The sequence below is a fragment of the Dipodomys ordii genome, unplaced genomic scaffold (genome assembly GCF_000151885.1).
Source record: "Dipodomys ordii isolate 6190 unplaced genomic scaffold, Dord_2.0 Scaffold285, whole genome shotgun sequence".
NCBI classification, from domain to species: Eukaryota; Metazoa; Chordata; class Mammalia; order Rodentia; family Heteromyidae; genus Dipodomys; species Dipodomys ordii.
In genome coordinates, this window is record NW_012267501.1 from 664,768 (window position 1) to 685,864 (window position 21,097).

Consider the following 21,097-nt stretch of genomic DNA (forward strand, 5'->3'; position numbering starts at 1 on the left):
GCGCTGTCCCTCAGCTCTTCAGCTCAAGGCGAGTGCTCTACCACTTGAGGCACAGCGCCACTTCCAGTTTTCTGGTGGTTAACTGGAGATAAGAGTTTCAGGGACTTTCCTGCCTGGGCTGGCTTTGAATTGTGATCTTCAGATCTCAGCTTCCTGAGTAGCTAGGATCACCGTCACCCAGCTTGTGACATGTTCTTCACTCCTCTGTGTTGGGTACCTCAGCTGACTTCATTGGCTGCATACTGTGAACAGTGTTGTAATAATAAACATAGGAATGCAGGTACCTTTCTTGTATATTGATTTGCTCTTCTTGTAGAAATAAACTCTTAATATCCAGAAAGGTCCATATGGCTAGGAGATTATGTGCTTCTGATATCTGAGCCATTTTCTCTTTCAAGTCATAATACTTGCTCTTGATACCAAGCAGTAAGTAGGGAAATAGGTTTTAATTTCTATCCCAAAGACCAAAAGAAATTATCTGGGATAATGTGACAAATAATTAGACTCTTCTCAATGTTTTCATTATAAATAATATTGCTAAAAAATTTATTCTACATATTCCATATGTAAATGTATGAGTCTGAAAGACTTACTGAGTCAAAGGAACACACATTTAAAATGGATACAGATACAATAATGCTATAAAGCCACACTGTGCTCAAAAAAATCTGGGCCAGTTTTACTTCCAGATATGTATATGGAAGTGCCTATTTCTTCTTTCCCTCCTTTTCTTCTCTATGTCTCTTTTTCTTTCACTTTGTTTCCCAGAAACATGTATAGAAGTACACCTTCCTACTTTTTCTTTTCTCTGGCTTTTTGGGATAGGATCTGGATGTGTAACCCAGGTTGACCTTGAGCTAGCAATCTTTCAGCGTCAGACTCCCAAGGGCTGGGATCTCAGGCATGAATCACCATGCCCTACTATAACATGACTCTTTTCTTCCTTCTCACTTTAATTTGTTCATTTGTGATCATCTGATGGGTACAAATTGGTGCCAGGTTAAACTGCACTTCCCCAATTTTAGGGATTCATGGGTCTATTGGCTCATTTGTATTTCTTTTATAATCTGCTTTATCATGACCTCACTTTTCACCTTACATACTTTCATATTAGCTGAATATTTTAGTAAATGGAGATTACATTTGTATATTTTAAAACAAAACAATTCTGAAAGGCCTTTAGCACTATTAATTTTAGTTATAGAAATATATGTATATGTACATATATATTCATATCCTTCCTTTATGTTTTTTAGAAATCCTTTGACAATTACAGTAGCCTTAGTGATACCATTGTTTAGATGTAACTCTAAGTCTTACTAGTTTATTTACATACTGCTTCTTATACTCTACCTTTTTTTTTGGACTTGCCACTTACCTGGGAGTACCTCTTCAACTAAATTTCCCCAGAGGGATGTATGTTATAAACTTTTAGAGTTCTTTTTCTTTGACTCCCTTCTTAAACATTAGTGTGGCTGGGTACAGATCTTACACTCAAAATTATTTCTCCTCAGAAAACTGAAGCACTTACTTATCTTAAGGAACCCAGTGACAGCCTGCCCCTCAACCTTGAGTATTTCTATACAACTTGTGTTCTACATCTAGAATCATAAATAGTTCAGTAACATACATTCATATATAACAGGAGCTAGACTACATTTTTTTCAGTAGTGGTTTCTCACCCAATATGATTCAAATTGTTCTTTTTTTGTTGTTGTTTTGTTTTGCTTTTTTTGGGTCCGGTTGTGGGGCCTGAACTCAGGGCCTGGGCGCTGCCCCTCAGCTCTTCAACTTAAGGCTAGTGCTCTACCACTTGAGCCACAGCGCCACTTTCGGCTTTTTTTCTTTTTGCTTATGTGGTGCTGGGGAATTGAACCCAGGGCCTCATGCATGCAAGGCAAGTGCTCTACCACTGAGCCACCTTTCCAGCCCCCTCAAATTGTTTTTGATCACCCTGAAAATTTTAACAATAGCAGCTAACATTACTTTAGCATTTGCTAAATGTAAAATACTCTCAAGTGTCTTGTGCACATTGTCTCTCTGAATGTTCATAATAATTCTATAAGGTACTATTACCACATCCTAATTTTACAAATAAGGAAACTGATTTTAAAAAGAAAAGATCAAGCAACTTACCCAAGAGTACCCAACTGACAAATGGCAGAGCCTGGATTCAGAGATCTCCCTTTTCTGTTTGTTGGGAGTTTTGTTTGGTAATACAACTGATTTATTTGTTGTCTTTTTGCCTGTTTTGTCATTTTTAGTGCTTTCTGAGAAGCAGCGAAAGTTAAATGAGTACTTCCAGTTCCTCACTTCATGATGGAAACCCACTGGTCTCAGAATGCCACACTTTTTTTTTTTTTTAATAGGTCATGGGGCTTGACCTTGGGGCCTGGGCGCTATTCCTAAGCTCTTTTTGCTCAAGGCTAGCCCTCTACCACTTTGAGCCACAGCACCACTTCTGGTTTGCTGGTGGTTAATTGGAGATAAGAGTCTCACAGACTTTCTTACCCGGGCTGGCTTTGAACCACGATCCTCAGATCACAGCCTTCTGAACAGCTACAGGCATGAGCCACCAGTGTCCGGCTCAAAACCACACTTTTAATTAGTAGAAATATCTTTTGAGAAGATACAGGCCCTAGTGAAGAAATCTAGTGACAAAAAACATGCCCTGTGAAACTGTTTTCAGTTACCAACAGTGGTAACATAAAGGACTCCCAAAACAAAAAGCTTCAAAGTGCTATTTCAAAAGTATAGATAAGTTAACAGAAAAAAGAAAGAAAGAAAAATAAAGGAAAACACCCAACGAAACACTAAACAATAGCATTTTCACATTCTCTGTCAGCGTCACTAGAGAGAAGCTAAGAATGCCCTAAAATTTTAGACCCACGCTAGTCCAATAGCAGCCTTTTAATAATTCAATATAACACAAACACATGTAATGTTCCTACCACATGAACTGTGCTATGAAGTGAAAGGCACTATCCACTGTTCCTGCCCATGCGGAGCTCACAATCTAACAAGAAGCACAGACAAGAGAAAAAAGAAACATTGAATTCCACATGATAAGTGTTGATACAGGTAGGTACACGGAGGGTAATGCTCTCAGACCAGAGGGCACAAGCCTACCAAGGAAGTTTCCTTGGAAATAACTGCTAGGCTTAATGTTAAAGAACCAAAGAGGTTTTTTCTGGAAATAACTGTTAGATTAAAGGTTAAATGATACCCTATTATTGCTTTGCAGATATTAAACCAAGTTTATTATCTAGTCTCTCTCTCTGTTCTCTCTCTGTTCTCTGTTCTCTCTCTCTCTCTCTCTCCCTCTCTCTGTGTCAGCTGTGGGGTTTGAACTCTGGGCCTGGGTGCTGTCCCTGTGCTCCTCAGCTCAAGGCCACAGTACCACATCCAGTTGTCTGGTGGTTAATTAGAGGTAAGAGTCTCACAGATTTTCTTCCTCAGGCTTTGAACCACAATCCTCACACCTCAGCCTCTTGAGTAGCTAGGATTACAGACATGAGCCACTGGCACCTGGCTATTATCTAGTCTCTTAACACCTACCCATCTAACAACTATGGTCCACACAGAAAACTGGAACACATTTTTTTTTTCTTCCCTCTTTATATTCAGTTAGTAATCAAGTCTCCACTATTCAACATCCTTATATTTCAAACTCATGCTCTACTCTCTGAATCTACTATAGCTACCTTCATTTCAGGCTCCATCATCTTTCACCTTGATATCTGTAACAATCTTGCAACCAATCTTTCAATTAACTCTCTTCTCTAGCTTCAAAAGCAACTCTGATATGAACACTCCCTTCAATGGTACCCTCTCCACCTGGCATCTCCAGCTTCTCAACTTCTCTTCCCCACTTGGCTTAACTTCCTACGGACTTCTAAGAGCACCATGCTGGGTTTGTTCACATGCCTTTACTAACGGTACTTGGTCCCTGTGGTTTGAGATTCCAGCCCTCAACTTGTTAACCTCTAAGTATGTCCCTTATGGACAGTCATCCTGAGGTCTACTCCTCTTCTCTCACTTTCCTCCCCCCAAACTGAATTGGGAGCCTCTCCAGTGTGTCCCACACCCATTCTATCTCATCAGGATCCTTATCACAAAGAATTAGGCTCAAATATGCTGGAATTTTTTCTTTACCTGGACCTCTACAGCACAGTTCCTCATACATATTTCAGGAAATACTGAGATAATGAAAGAATGAACAATGAACAAACCAAGATAGCCAAACCTAATAAAGTTGATGAGCCAACCAAAGGAGATGATGGGAGGACAGAACACAGGAGCAGCACCCATTCTCACTGGGTGGGAAGAAAGCAGCTAGTAAAGGAAACAATGAACAACTGAAGAGGCAGAAGAAAACATCTAGATCCTATACAGTACCGCATCCCAATCGTAGAGAAAATTTTAAGAAGGTATAGGTGGTCAATGGCTACATACATCCCAAACTGGCCAAAGGAGGTGAGAAGTAAGACGGGCATTAATTTGAAAAAGGTCTGTGGTGATCTCAACAATGCTACTGCTGACTGCAGTTACACCACACTTTTCTCAGAATTGGCTATGACCAGCTTTCTTAGCCATTGTTTAAATTAGGGCTTATTAAGTAAGTAACCAATGGTATGAAACTTACCTGTGCAATCTTTTTTCCCCATGATTAGAAATTGAAAGATAAAGACTATACAAAAGAAAACAAAAACCCCACCTTCCAGATATAACCACTTATTTCACTATTTCTTTGTTTTTTAAATGTTTATGGTTTGATATGATTATACTGTATTTTATAGCCTAATTATTTCTTAATTATGCTTATATTGAGTAAGAATAACTAATTATAAGTAAATTAACTAGTAAGTAATAAAGTTTAATTTATGCTTCTTTCAGACCAAGTTAACTTCTCATTATAAATCAATAAATTAGTATTTTTAATTTATGAATTAGAATAAAAAATGGTATAAAATTAAGACATCCTGATTAGCCACATGTGCACAATGGTTTTTCTGTCACATACTACCAAATTCCTCTCTTAATTTTTATCAATAACACTATTGATGCTACCAGTGGCACACTATCTTGTTTCTTGGTCTGCTTAGGCCTACTTTTAGTCTTTTCATTTTCTGGAGTTCGGCTCTAAAGAACTGGGCACTAGATATAGAAATAACTATCACAGTTGCAGAATTTCCTAGGTTTTTGTATTAATCTCTTTAATTAAAATTAGATAAATTAGCTTATAAATAATTGAATAAAGTTTAAGTTATAAAATTATACATGCTTCACATGATTTGCTATTGTTAGAAAAGTAAACGGTTTTTAATCCTTTTCTGAAATATGTATTTTTAATTCCAATACGGATTAAATATTAATGGAAAATATTAAAGGTAGAAGGAATCTGATCTTTCTTTAAGGAAGAATCTGATCTTTCTAAAAAGAAAAAGATTTTTTTGTTGTTGTTTTGATTTCTGGTACCACTCCTGGGGCTTAACTTGGGGCCTGAGCCCTGTCCCTTAGCTTTGTTGCTCAAAGCTAGTACTTTACCACTAAAGCCACTGCTCTACTTTGAGCTTTTTTTTTTAATTTGATGGTTTGGAGATAAGGGTCTCATAAACTTTCTTGCCTAGGCTGGATTCAAATTGCAATCATCAAATACCAGCCTTCTGAATTGGTAGGATTACAAACTACCAAGCTACCAGCACCTGGCATTTTTATGTTTTTTGATACATTTTGCCAAATTAGATCTGGAAAAGCTACATCAAAGCTCAATATTTGAGTTTTATTTTCCCTTACACTTGCCAACCGAGGGCTTTTTTTTTTTGCCAGTTCTGGGGCTTGAACTTAGGCTTGGGCACTGTCCCTGAGCTTCTTTTGCTCAAGGCTAGCACTCTACCACTTGAGCCACAGTTACACATAATGGTACTGAGGAATTGAACCCAGGACTTTATGCATGCTAGGCAAGCACTCTACCAGTAAGCCACATTTCCGAGTTCTGGGCATTCTTATTTTTGTTAACCCAGTAGGTAAAGATTGCTTTTGATATAATTGTCACACTTACAACATTAGTGTTTGACTTTCTTGGCATTTCTTCTTCATGAGTTAACTATTCATATCCTTTTTAACTATTTTTCTAGTGGACATTTGCTTTTAGTCTATTGATTTATAAACACTCTTTATATATTTATGGTACTGTATTAACCACTTGTAACAAATACCAGATTACTTTCCCTTTTTATGTATGGTTTGACACCTTGGGTTTTTATTTTATACTACTATATAGTCTTTTATCTCTCCCTTATAATCATATCTGTAATACTATTTTTCCCACTCATAGTTTATAAACTACTCAAAGTTCTTTCTAATATATTTACAGTGAAATACCACTGATACTGGTGAGATGATTTATCTCTACCATTTAATAAACATTAAGAGATTCTAACTCCCCAAAATGTATCAGTACAATGCCAACAGTAAATACAAAACTTAGGTTTAAAACTAAATTCTAGACTTCCCTTATTCCAATTTCAGCTATTAAAACAAAGAACAACAGAGTTTTGAGTTTAGAAAATTCATTCAAAATTCCCTTTACCCCATATGAAGCACAGATCTCTTGCTAGTTATCACCCACCTCTCAAAAACCTGTTAGGGATCCTTATGATGGGACAGGACTGAATGAAGCGCCTCCTAACTGGGTCCCATCGTATTTTCTTCTTACCTGTTACCACAATTATCAGCAATAAGTCAGACACATACAAACATAGCAAATAATACATAGTTACTGTATTATAAAGACAGAAAAACAGGAAACAAAACAATACTTGAGTACAGAAAGGAAGTGATGAAAAGTAGCATTTAACTCTGTTTTCAAAGTAAAAATTAAGTCAATATATAAGCAGTGGTGAAGGTTTTCAACTCTTATCCCCAAAGAATATGAATAACCATATATACCTTTTCCCAGGATTCTGATTCAATAGTATATGTACTCAATAACCACCATTGCCATCTTGTGGCAAAACCACCAGGAGCTTTAGAAACTATTGGAAGCAATTTTTAAGTCACTGAATATCCAAAAAGGAGCACTACCCAAAAGTAATTGGACATAACTGGCTCTTGGTCTCCTCAAGATTTGGTATCTTTCTTTTATTAGCTGTACAGCAATGGGCACCGGCCTATAAATATGAAATAAATTGAGTTTGTTATAAGTATAATTATATAAGAACCAAACAAACATTCCTAGCTAGGCATTTTGATGAGGTGAAGTGTTGGACATGCAATCTCTCTTTCGAGGAAACAAACCAGCTCCAAAGGAACCCCCATCAGAACTTGTTTTTTTTGTTTTTTGGGGGGGTCCAGTCGTGGGGCCTGAACTCTGGGCCTGGGTGCTGTCCCTCAGCTCTTCAGCTCAAGGATAGCGCTCTACCACTTGAGCCACAGTGCCACTTCCAGCATTTTTCTTTTTGCTTATGTGGTGCTGAGGGCAAGCACTCTACCACTGAGCCACCTTCCCAGCCCTAGAACTTGTTTTTAATAGAAAAAAAGCAAGGAATTTATGGAACAATTACATAGGGTGATTTTTTTTCTCTCTCCAAAGTTTTGATAATACCAAAGACAGCTCTTATTGATAATAAAATAATTAATGTTTTCTTTTATTCTTTTTTTTTCTTTTTTTTGTTGTCGGTCATGGGCTTGAACTCTGGGCCTGGGCGCTGTCCCTCAGCTCTTCAGCTCAAGGTTACCACTCTACCACTTGAGCCACAGTGCCACTTCTGATTTTCTGAGTGATTTATTGGGGATAAGAGTCTCACAGACTTTCCTGCCCGGGTTCGCTTTGAACTGTGATCCTCAGATCTCAGCCTCTTGCATACCTAGGATTACAGGCGTGAGCCACTGGCACCTGGCTGTTTTCATAGCATTTAAAGTTGATAATATGACATAATTATCATATAATTATCATAATATGTCCTAATAGACGTATATGATGTCACAATTCTCTAAATACTCCTGAACTGATCCAGCACTAATCTTACTAATCACCTAATTTGCCTGAAGCCTTGTGCTAGAGCCTAGAGTTGGACAAGAAGGAAGTGACTGGCTCCTATCCATAAGACTTATGCTCTAATGAGCAAGGCAGATGTATAAACAAGTAATTACATTACAGTGAAATGACTGTTGGAACATGGGCTATAAAAACACTTTGAGGGGCTGGAAAGGTGGCTCAGTGGTAGAGTCCTTGCCTTGCATGCATGCGGCCCTGGGTTCAATTCCTCAGAACTACATAAGCAGAAAAAGCCAGAAGTGGTGTTGTGGCTCAAGTGGTAGAGCACTAGCCTACCACTGAGGGACAGCGCCCAGGCCCAGAGTTCAGGCCCCACAACCGACCAAAAAAAAAAAAAAAAAAACCACTGAAGAAGATTATTATATTTATAAGTTGGGACACTAAAGGAAAATTAAGTGATTGAAGGACAGGGCCAAAAGTTAAACTTAGTCAAGGAGTAAGGATCCTTTTTTCTGCCAAGGGCCAACTGGATATTCATATCATTCATTCAAGGGCCATAGAAAATGATCAATACAGGCAGGTGGGCCAACGGCAGCCAATAAGAAGCATATATGTGTCTTATCATGTACCAGAGGATCTCTCCAACCTTATTTAGTCTGTAGACCAAGAGGCTCCTTATACCTGGATGCCTTCTTTCAGAAACCACACTTACCCTGTCTCAAGTTTCCTAGAAAATGACTGGTTCTTGTTTTGGGCAATTGGAAACATGTTCAAATATTCATCAGCAAGACCTTGTTTGTCTACTAAAGAACTTTTACATTGGGATATACAAATTCTTTTTGTGTTTGGTGCCAGTCTGGGGCTTAAACTTAGGGCCTGGGTACTGTCCCTGAGCTGTTTTGTTCAAGGCTAGCACTACCACTTGAGCCATAGCTATACTTCCAGCTTTTTGGGTAATTAATTGGAGATAAGAGTCACACTGACTTTTCCAGGCTAGTTTTGAACCATGATCCCCAGATTTCAACCTCCTGATTACAGGATGAGCCATCAATGTCTGGTCACAAATTCTGCACAGTGAATTATGACATTACCTGAGCTTGTTTGCTTAATATCATGGAGAAAAGACACTTGTAGGTTAGAATTATTTTGCTTACAAAAGGGTTCATCTTTTAATCCTTTAAATATTTTAAGTTAGTGGATCCCAAATGTTGGTCTACTGTCCACTGCTAGGCTTAAGTAAAGATTATCAGACCTACACAAAACAAGAAAACTATAAACAAGGTAGTGAGTTTACCAAGAACAAAAATGTTCTCTTTAAAGACCTACCCTTTTCTCCAGATTAGAACCTTTTTAGTGTTAAGAATTCTTCATTTTATGAAAGGATAATGTTAGAAAATGTTGTTAATTTTTTAATACCTTTCCTTAGAAAAACAGAACATTTGCAAGCCTATATGTCTGCCCTAAATATATATGTATATATAGATCTAGATCTATATGTATAGTTACGTATAGATATATGTACAGATATGTCTATATGTCTAGACAAATAGATCTAAATCTATATATACATATTTTTAAATATATGGATTTATGACATCCAAACTGCTGAAGAAACACTGCTCTAATGAATTAGTAAGATATGTGTTGATGACTCCTGAATATAGTATAAGGAAACCATATTGTCAAAAGATACATAACATACATGTAAAAGAAACTTCCCTTACCCTCAAGCATATATTCTATTTTGGGAGACAAGACAGACACAGAAAAACAGATAGCAATACAAGACAGGATATAACAAGTGATTAGCTTAAAATTTGACATTTTTATGTATCAAAAGCATTAAAATGTACATACCCTTTGACCCAGCTATTCCACTTCTAGGAATCTATTCCTAAAGAAATGATCATAGATGTATGGAAAGATGGATGGACAAAGATACTAACTATGGTAGTAATATTTGTAATGGTAAAATAAATTAGGAACACTTCCAATGTCCAATGATAGGGAGACAGTTAAGTATGTTAAATAAACATACTTAAAGATGATCAGATCCTATAAAACTCTTAAAAGTATATAAACAGTGTTTATTAACATGACAAAATGGTTTACAATATCTTGTGCATGAACTAGTTACAAAATGATATTAAGGTATGATACAATTTTAGTAAAGAAAAATTTTATGTTCATGAGCATACAAGAAAAATACACATCAAATTTTAATTATGGTTAGTTATCTTTGGGTGGTTATTATGAATGATTGGTTTTGTTTTTCCTTTTGTGTTGTTCTTTATATTCCAAGCTCTCTCATTGAGTAGGCATTACTTTTAGACTGGAAGAAAAACAATACCACATTAATTTTTTCTAAAGTATAATTTAAAAAATACTGGAAAGAAACATACCAAAATGTTAAAAGTGGTTATGACTGGGGTTGGAGTAATTACTCCTTCTATGTTAGCAAAAAATTGTATGTCATATTACTTTACGTGCCATATGAAATTTCAACTGTTTCAGAATAACAATGAGAGAATAACACTGGAAATTAGTGAACTAAGGATATACACAAAGCTCCTTTGGGGCTGGCTCGATGATAGAGCTCTTTATCAACATGTACAAAGCCCTAGGTTTGATCTGCAGGGGGGAAGAGATCTTTTATGTTTTCTCAGATCTGTGTCAAACACCTTTGGCATGTTTCTCTCTCAGCAAATAACACCAGTATTACAGGCACAGATAGGCTAATGCTGACTCCACAGAGGTGACTTGAGGAAGTGGGGCACTGACTTCAGAACCCATGTGTTCTTCCTTTACCCAAAGAGGAGGAAACAAACAGAAACCAGCAGCACAGTACTGTAACAGTAACAAATAGAAACATATGCCTTTTTAATTTCACATAGATAAAATACATTCCTGCTCTGAACTTTTGGTTAAAGTTTATCTACATATATATATATATATATGTATATGTATACACATATATATTTTTGGAGGTGGGGGGTCAGTCATGGGCCTTGAACTCTGGGCCTGGGTCCAGCTCAGCTCTTCAGCCCAAGGTGAGAGCTCTACAACATGAGCCACAGCACCATTTCCGGTTTTCTGGTGGTTTATTGGAGATAAGAGTTTCGCAGACTTTCCTGCCCGGGCTGGCTTTTGAACCATGATCCTCAGATCTCAGCCTCCTGAGTAGTTAGGATTACAGATATGAGCCACCAACACCTGGCCCAGTTTTTACATTTTACAAACTGCTGATTTTCATTAGTGATTGCTTCAAAGGCAATCTTTTTTTTTTTGGAGGGGGGAGAGGGGTCAGTCTTGGGGCTTGAACTCTGGGCCTGGGTGCTGTCCCTGAGCTCTTCAGCTCATGGCTAGCGCTCTACCACTTGGGCCACAGTGCTATTTCCAGTTTTCTGGTGGTTAATTGGAGATTAGAGTATTACGGACTTTCCTGCCCGGGCTGGATTTGAACTGCGATCCTCAGATCTTAGCCTTTCTAAGGCAATCTTTAAAATGAAAAACATTGTTCTAATGATTTCACTCATTATTTGCTTTTATCTTTCTTCTTTTTATGAAGTTTTTTCACCATAAAAATATATAACCATTCATTGAACCAAGACAAAAGCTGAGTAAACTGACCTTCCCCAAAGTCTTGTAAATAATTCATTTTTTAAAATTCATAATTGAAAGAAAACAAGAAATGTCCTTAGTAGATTAAAACTATGAGCAATCACTGAAAGAGGAAAAGTTATTAGAATTAGACTACAGGAAAAACTACACAGTTCTAAACAGCAGAATAAAAAAAGGCTAGAGCAAGTTTTGGTGGTGGCCTCATTTACACTAAGGTAAAGTAAGCCCAGAGATGGAAGACAGCAGGAAGAATTGAAACCATTTACAAAATTTACAGCATGACTGCTTGGAGGGAGCACAGAAGTCACAGCAGATAGGACCCCTAACATCCCTTTTCCTTGTTTAGTCAAGTGGTGTAGAATAGAGAGTTTTGCTACAAGAGTAGTAAGAGTACAATAGTAGGGGCTGGGAAGTTGGCTCAGTGGTAGAGCGCATGTCTTGCATGCCAGAGGCCCTGGGTTCGATACCTCAGCACCACATAAGCAAAAAGAAAAAAGCCGGAAGTGGCGCTGTGGTTCAAGTGGTAGAGCGCTAGCCTTGAGCTGAAGAGCTGAGGGACAGTGCCCAGGCTGAGAGTTCAGGCCCCATGACTGGACCCAAAAAAAAAAAGAGTACAATAGTAGTAAGAGGAATACTAACACTTGGACCATAGAAATTGATTAATACCCAGTGGGTATTAACACTCAGGCAGAATAAGGGACAGCTATACTACAGAGGACTAGCAACTGGTATACTTCATCTCACTATACAACTGTGACTTCTCATCCCTACCCACAACCAGTGAGCCTAGTAACAAAAGCTAACTATATTTTACTTCCAAGTTCAGTCTGAACTCAGAAATTTCATAGTCCAGATCAGCTGTATACGTAGGTGTTGTTTTTTTAAAAGAATTTGTTTTCTGTGACACCAAGCTATGTTAGCATAGGATCAATTACATATCTGATTCAAATTAATTCAATCAACAGTTCGTTGATGAAAGCATATGGCAAGGAGCTACTTTGGGTAAAAAGGGAAACAACTCAAAGAAAAAGCATCATTCCACTCCAAAGATTATTTATAGTGTCATTTTCTTGTTAGTCATCAAATGTCTCATTTCACTATCTAATCTTACAGACAATTCAATAATTGAATCTTAGATAAAAGGTTGGAGAAAATCTAGTGAGGTATAGTAAATATCAAAAAGATAAACATGAGATCAGGCTGGATACTCAATGAAGTCACTGAAGGACTCTGAGCTAGGAAATAGTACAACCACTGTCACACTTTAGGAAAACTATCTTGTTTCAAATATACAGGATAAATGAGGAAAAGAAGATTAAGAATGTAAAAAAAAAAAAAAAAGTCGGGTGCTGGTGGCTCAAGCCTGTAATCCTAGCTACTTAGGAAGCCGAGATCTGAGGATCATGGTTCAAAGCCAGCTCAGGCAGGAGGGCAGGAAAGTCCATGAGACTCTTATCTCCAATAAACCAACAGAAAACCGTAAGTGGCACTGTGGCTCAAGTAGTAGCGTGTTAGCCTTGAGCTGAATTGCACCCAGGCCCAGAGTTCAAGTGCCATACCGATAAAAATAAAGAAATAAATAAGAAGAATGGGGAAAAATCCAGCATAAAGCAGTAAAGGACTGAACTACAGCAGCAATAGAAAGAACTGGAGGAACAAGGAGCACAGACAAGGGCAGCAGAGTGAACAGCATGACTCACCTATAGGCCGAGCTACTTAGAAGGCACAAGCAGAAGGATCACAAGTTTGAGGACAGGTTATATAAAATTAGTGACCCTAACTCAAAAACAAAATATTTAAAAAGGACTGAGGGTATGACTTAAGTGATAGAATACTTAGCTAGCTTGTTAAGGCACAGGGGTTCTATCCTCAAGACCACAAAAAGACAAGACAGGAACTAGTATGCTATACCTGTAAACCTAGCTGCTCAAGACACTAAATCTAGAAGAATGAAGTTCAAGGCTAATCCCCAAGCAGAAACGTTCACTAGACTCCACAAAATAGTAAAAAAAACAGCTGGAAGCATAGCTCAAGTGGTAGAATACCAGTCTACCGAATACAAACCCCTGAGTTCAAATCCCTGCCAAAATCAAATGAAAACTTTTAAACCCTCCCCCCCAAAAAACAAATATTACCTACCCCTCACAATGGGTTATGAGTAAATGTTTTTAAAGTACCTACTAGCTGAGCATCTGTGGCTCATACCAGTAATCCTAGCTAGTAAGGAGGTAAGATCTGAAGACTGCTGTTTTAAGCCAGCAAGTGTGGCTCCAGTGGTAGACCACCAGCCATGAGCAAAAAGTCAAGCAAGAGCAAGAGGTCATGAGTTCAAGCCCTGGTACTAACACAGAAAAAGTACCTATCTTATATTGCAATAAAACAAAGACAAGCTGGACAGGAAAGTTGAGTCAAAGAAAGAAAAAATTTTTAGTATGAAGGTTCTGTGACTTGAAGAAAACTTTTGAAAAGACAGTAAAGAACAGGTTGACAATATCAACATGCATTGCAGAGATGTTTAGAAACAGCAGAAATCAAAAACAATCTAAAAATTTAGCCATCACTAGGTGGCTGATAAAATCTATAACATCCATAAAACATAAAATACTTGCAGCCATGAATAAGAATGAGGTAAATCGAAATGTGCTAACAAAGAACAAAATACAAATGTATTTTAAATAGAAAATATTTTAAAAAGGAAGATATGAAGGAATATCTTATGTTATACTCTAATTTGTTTTGATATACAGTATGTAGATTGAGAGAATATACTAGAAATTCTTAATAGATGATACTGTTGGAAAGAAGACAGGATCTCAAGTGAACAGAGACTTCTTGATGCTATTTGATTTTACCATGTCTGGAATGTTTTTCAGTTTAAAATTTTAATGAAAAATCTTCTAGGACTAATCAGGATGAGTTCAATAATGGGAAGTCATAATATTTAAGTGAGCATAACCTTTAAGTGTTCTCCAAGTTTGTCTTGTACAGATAATGATACTAAGGGTTCAAATCCATTAGTCATTTTAAAAAGTGGGGAGTTGGCCTTAAACATAGTTTAGAAAGAGTATGGGCTATTAAAAATAAGGGTATGGGGCTGGGAAGGTGGCTCAGTGGTAGAGCACTTGCCTTGCATGCATGAGGCCCTGGGTTTGATTCCTTAACACCACATAAGCAGAAAAAAAAAAAGCCAGAAGTGGCGCTGTGGCTCAAGTGGTAGAGTGCTAGCCTTGAGCTGAAGAGCTGAGGGACAGCGCCAGGCCCAGAGTTCAGGCCCACGATCAGAATCCCCCCCCCCAAAAAAAACAAATAAATAAAAATAAGGGTATGTTTCTAAATTCTAATTTACTGTATTAGTTGGTGATCTGAAATTCTTAACATCTTTTCCCAGGCTGTAAATAGCTAACAGGCCCTAAAGTCAGCCCCCTAAATCATACAATGTTCAGTGATAATGTAGAGGGGTACCAATAGTAATAGAAGCTGTTGTTTTAGAGGTAGCCTTATCTTACTCAAACTCTCAGGCATGCCTGACAAGGTGATCTCCTGCCTTTAAACATTTTCTTCTTTTGGAATCCATGAAGCTACATAGCATGGCCTTCCTCCTAACTTACTCACTTTCTTGCTTCTCCTTACCTTCACAGCTTCAAGAGTCATAATCTTTTGCTCAATTAAAAAAAAAATTCCAGGTGGTCTTACCCAGTCCCATAGTTGTAAATATCATCTGTATGCTACTAATTCTGAAATTTACACATTGAGACCCCAAATCTCCCTTGAGTTTCAGTTATACAAAACCTGTTTGCCCTGTATCCTCTATATGAAGGGTAAGGAGGCATCTCAAGCTTAACAAACCCAAAACAAGTCTTGACTTACTCCCACAATCTCATTCCTTCCAGTCTGTTCTATATCATAACACAATGACATCATCACCCATCTATTGATTTAGACAAAAACTCAACAATCATGACTCCTCTCATTCTTTCATCCTTCCTAGAAAATCATGTTGATGTCAATTTAAAATATAGCTCACATTCAAGCACTTCTCACTATCAAATCATCATGCCCTAGTCTAGGCCACCATCTCTTTTTAGAATACTGCCAGAGTCTGGGCTGAAAATGTGGCTTAGTGGTAGAGTGCTTGTCTTGCATGCATGAAGTCCTAGGTTCTATTCCTCAATACCACATAAACAGAAAAGGCCAGAAGAGGTGCCATGGCTGAAGGGATAGCCTTGTGCAAAAGCAGCTTAGGGACAGTGCCCTGAGTTCAAGCCCCAGGACTGGTCCCTGCCCCCCCCCAAAAAAAAAAATCAAAGAGAGAATACTGTCAGAGTCTTCTGAACGGTTTCCATGCTGCATTTTCCCATCTGTCATCAACACTTGTCCATCAATCAGCAGCTAGAGGACCTCTGAAAATGGTAAATCCAACCATATCACTTCACTGACCACAATTATCCATTAGCTACCCTTTAAGAAAAGACCACATCTTGTTTTAGATATGCTGAATGTGATCAGAGACCTGGGAAAGGTAAGAATATGGTCTTTAAAAGAGAGGTTTGGGCCAAAGTTACAAAGTGGTATGATTTATTAGTACATGGAAGAGAAATGAAAAGAAAATGAAGGGGAACTCAAATTCCTAAACATGAGTAGAAAAGCAAGAGCTACTAAAGAAGACTGAGGATAAGGCCAAACATGTAAGGAAAACAAGGCCTGAAACTGAAGGGAAAAGATAGGGACTAATGAAGATTGATCATGTTGAATGGGGATTTTTAAATGCTCATGTGGTTTAGCAACTCTAGGCAATAATCTTAGCTGTAAAGGAAAAATCAGAAGAGAGAAAACTCAAGCAAGTTAAAAGGCTATAACAATGGAGAGAATGAGGGTAAAGCACTAAATAGAAAAGCTTTTAAAAAAGTAAATTTTTGGAAAGAGCAGATCAAATCATGACACAGATGGAAGAATAATACAACTGTTTCTGATAATATTCAACATAAGTTGTTCTTTGGGGTTTTTTGTGCCTTATCATGTGTTCAACACATGCCTTATCAAAGAGCTGCACCTCTACTCTCTAAACTGTACTTTAAAAGAGAACATGGAAGAGTGAGGGAAGGAGTGACATTGTTCAAAAATAAATGGACTCATTACCTGACTTATGTAACTGTAATCCCTCTGTATATCACCTTTACAATAATAAGAAAAAAGAAAAAAGAACATGGATAAACATATTTTTAGGTGGGGGTTGGAAGAATGAACAGTATGTATAGAATCATGAAGCAGGGCTGGGGGTGTGACTCAAATAAGCAAACTTGTCTAACTGATTTCCAAGAGTCAGAATTCAGACCTCAGTACAAAAAAACAAACCTAGCCAGACAAAAAAAAATTAATATTTTGAGTTTTTTTAAGTTCCTTCCTCTCAACTTACCTATCAAAAAGAATTAGACAATTGCAAATACTTCCATATAGATAAAATATAAGATTAAAGAAATAAATGGAACTGTTAGAATAGCAGAAAGGGGTAAAGAAAACAGTAGAGGAAAAAAATCAGTGGGACTTGGTGTGAACAATAGGGTAATTGGTGAGTAAAGGAAGGAATCTACTGTGATTCTACTTCTGACTTGATGATGCTGGAAGGAGCAGAAGAGGAAGAACAGGTTTGACTGGAAGTGTGATCACATTATTTTGTATATGCGGTGGATTTAAGGTACTTGGTCAAGTGGTGGAAATGTCTAGTGGCCACTGGCAAACAAGCTAGGAAGAGAAATATGGGCTGGAGATGTTCTGGGCACTGTCAAAGATTATGGAGGGGCTAGGAATGTGGCTTGGTAGAGTGCTTACCTCCAATGAATAAAGCCCTGGGTTTGATTCCTCATTACCACATAAACAGAAAAAGCCAGAAGTGGTGCTGTGGCTCAAGTGGTAAAGTGATTTGAGCAAAAACAAGCTTAGGGACAGTGACCAAGCCCTGAGTTCAAGCCCCAGGACTGGCAAAAAAAAAAAAAAAGATTATGGATATCACTTAAGGAAAATAGGAGTAAGGAAAATAAATAAATAAGATATACTCTTAGATACCAATATAATGAGGCAGATAAAGGAAAACAAATGAGAAACCCAAGAGATAATAGGATAACTAAGAGCTCTTTATGAATGACTCTTAATTATTATGTGTTCCCAGTTCTAGCCTAGGAACTAGTTAAATTAAAACTATATAGAGCGGGGCACTGGTAGCTCATGCCTGTAATCTTAGCTACTGAGGAGGCTGAGATCTGAGGATCATGGTTCAAAGCCAGCCTGGGCAAGGAAAGTCCGTGAGACTCTTATCTCCAACAAACCACCAGAAAACCGGAAGTGGCACTGTGGCTCAAGCGGTAGAGTACTCACCTTGAGCTGAAGAGCTGAGGGACAGCGCCTAGGCCCAGAGTTCAAACCCCAAGACCGACAAAAAAGAAAAAGAAAAACTAGATTTATCAATTAGGAATTTATTACCTTAGCAAGAACACTTGTGCAGAAAGAGAGGCACAAAATGAGAGTGCAATAGGTTGAAAATAAAAAAGAGAAGAATGAAATAACGAAAGAAAGAGAAAAAGAAAGCACAAACTTAAACAACAAAGTTTATTTCCCCTAAAAAGCTTAGCTATGAAAGAGAACTATTTAGCCTTCAGCTAGAGGAAAAAGTCCTAAAAGTCATATGGTAAGGTGAAAAGAAAACATTTTCACCTATAAAACAACAAAATACAATTACTGAGTGCTAAGCACTTAAATATTTTAAGATTTCTAAGTGCCTATATCTAGCCATACAATTATTTCTATAGTACTACATAAAACATAATCACTAATAAAGAACCTTTTAGTTCTTTAAAGATAAAAATGTCAAAATGTTGATATGGCTGTCATTAAGTAGAAGTTCCATGGATGATTCTCCCTGGTTTCAATTATTCTGTATTTTCCCGGTTTAGTAATGAATATTTATTCCTTTCATAGTAGTGGTGGGAGATAATGAAAGACTAAAAACTAGTAGTTCTTTAGGAGCAGAAAAGATTTCAAGAGATTCTAACTCAAGAAAGATGGCCAAGCCAGGTGCCAGTGGATCATGCCTTTAATCCTAGCCACTCAGGAGGCTGAGATCTAAGGATCACAGTTTGAAGCCAACCTGGGCAGGAAAGTCCATGAAACTCTTATCTCTAATAAACTACTCAGAAAAAGCTGGAAGTGGCAGTGTAGCTGAAATGGTAGAGCATTAGCCTTCAGAACAAAGAGGGTCAGGGACAGCACTCAGGTCCTGAGTTCAAGCCCTAGGACCAGAAAAAAAATAGAAAAGGATGATTGCCAAGAGAAAGAAGTAAAATGTAACCAACTGAGCAGAAAAGAGAAAAATAAAATCAAGACAAATGAAATCACCATTACACTAATACAAAGGAGACACAGACTTGGCTGAAAACCTAGAAAGGGACATGGACCACAGGACCAGGAAAAGCAAGCAAAGTATCAATGTACTCTGAAAAGCACAAAACACTGGTTAAAGTTAATTAATGACCTAAATAATTTAAAAATTACTTCATGCTGAGCCGGGCGCTGGTGGCTCACGCCTGTAATCCTAGCTACTCAGGAGGCTGAGATCTGAGGATCGCGGTTCAAAGCCAGCCCGGGCAGGAAAGACTGTGAGACTCCTATCTCCAATAAACCACCAGAAAACCGGAAGTGGCGCTGTAGCTCAAGTGGTAGAGCGCTCGCCTTGAGCTGAAGAGCTGAGGGATAGCGCCCAGGCCCAGAGTTCAAGCACCACGACCGACAAAAAAAAAAAAAATTACTTCATGCTGATGTTCATGGTTGGACCATTTAACATTATAGAAAAAAAAACATATCAAAATAGCAAAAACTGAGATACAGATTCAATACAATCCCAACCAGGATCTCAGTCCTTTTCTTTCTATAAACTAACAATATATTTCAAAATTTATCAAATTGCAAGGGAGTTAGAAGGGTCAAAACAGTCGAAAGAAGAAAGAAAGAAAGAAGGAAGGAAAGAAGGAAAGAAAGAGAGAAAGAAAGAAGCAAGCCAGCCACCAGTGGCTCACACCTGTAATACTAGCTACTCAGAAGGCTGAGATCTGAGAATCGTAGTTCAAAGCCAGCCAGTGTAGAAAAGTCCATGAGACTCTAATCTCCAATAAACCATCAAAAAACCAGCAGTGGTGATGTGACTAAAGTGGCAGAGCTCTAGCCTTGAGCTGAAGAGCTGAGGACAGTGCCCAGGCCTAGAGCTCAAGCCATGACCAACCAAAAAACAAAGTTAAAAAAAAAAGAGAGAAAAAGAGAGGAAGACAGAGAGAGAAAAAAAAGAAAGAAAAGAAGGCCAGGCACTGGTGGCTCATGCCTGTAATCCTAGCTACTCAAGAGGCTGAGATCTGAGGATCCTGGTTCAAAGCCAGCCCGGGCAGGAAAGACTGTGAGACTCCTATCTCCAATAAATCACAAGAAAACCAGAAGTGGCGCTGTAGCTCAAGTGGTAGAGCGCTAGCCTTGAATTGAAGAGCTGAGGGACAGCGCCCAAGCCCAGAGTTCAAGCCCCATGGCTGACAAAAAAAAGAAAAAAAAAAAGAATATGCTGGGTGCCAATGACTTATGCCTGAAATCCTAGCTCCTCAGGAGGCTGAGATCAGAGGAACGTGGTTCAAAGACAGCCCAGGTAAGAAAGTCCATGAGATTCTTATCTGCAATTAACTACCAAAAAAGCCAGAATTGGAGCTGTAGCTCAAATGAGCAAAAAGTCTTGAGCAAAAAGTTCAGGGACAGCACCTAGGCACTGAGTTCAAGCTTCAGGAACAAACAAAAAAAAGTAGAAGAAAGAAAGAAGATATGAATAGGCCAAATGACCACAGTAGATATAATTGTCCAAGAACTACTTCCGGCAAGAAACACACAATGCCTAAATGATTTCATGGGAATTCAACCAAACCCTTAACTCTACTCAATACCATTTAATCAGAAGGGAGAAAAAAAATGCACAGAAGAAAGCAAGCATTAAAATATGTTTATAAAAATGACATAATCCAATAGAAACAACAATTTAAGACTACAAGGATTATGCAAATTTTCTTTCTAAATTTAGCATACCGAACCCAGCAACACATCTAAAAAACTATAATACATCATAAGGTCAAACAGGTGGATTCAGGAATGCAAGGATAATCTGGTAGCAGTAAATCTAGGGATATAATTCACCATAAGAATAGATCAAAGAAGAAAAATTACATAAGAATTCCTATAGCCCCTGAAAGGCATTGGCAATTTTTATTTCCATTTATTAAAAAGAAAAAAAAGGGGCTGGGAAGGTGGCTCAGTGGTAGAGTGCTTGCCTTGCATGCATGAGGCCCTGGGTTCGATTCCTCAGCACCACATATGCAAAAAGAAAAAAAGCCAGAAGTGGTGCTATGGCTCAAGTGGTAGAGCGCTAGCCTTGAGATGAGGAGCTGAGGGACAGTGCCCAGG

At 38.0% G+C, this 21,097-nt stretch overlaps 1 protein-coding gene across 3 annotated transcripts in view; it reads right to left on the reverse strand.

Moving 5' to 3' along the window:
- Window positions 1-21,097, reverse strand: part of Klhdc10 (kelch domain containing 10) — a 51,410-nt gene that overhangs the window by 23,791 nt on the left and 6,522 nt on the right. The window contains exon 2 of one of the 3 annotated variants that reach the window (XM_013036427.1): window positions 6,632-6,718. The exons of the other annotated variants lie outside the window; for them this stretch is intronic. Within the exon in view, the coding sequence (XP_012891881.1) occupies window positions 6,632-6,718 (87 nt within the window). The remainder of the gene's footprint in view (window positions 1-6,631; window positions 6,719-21,097) is intronic. 3 annotated transcript variants of the gene reach the window in all.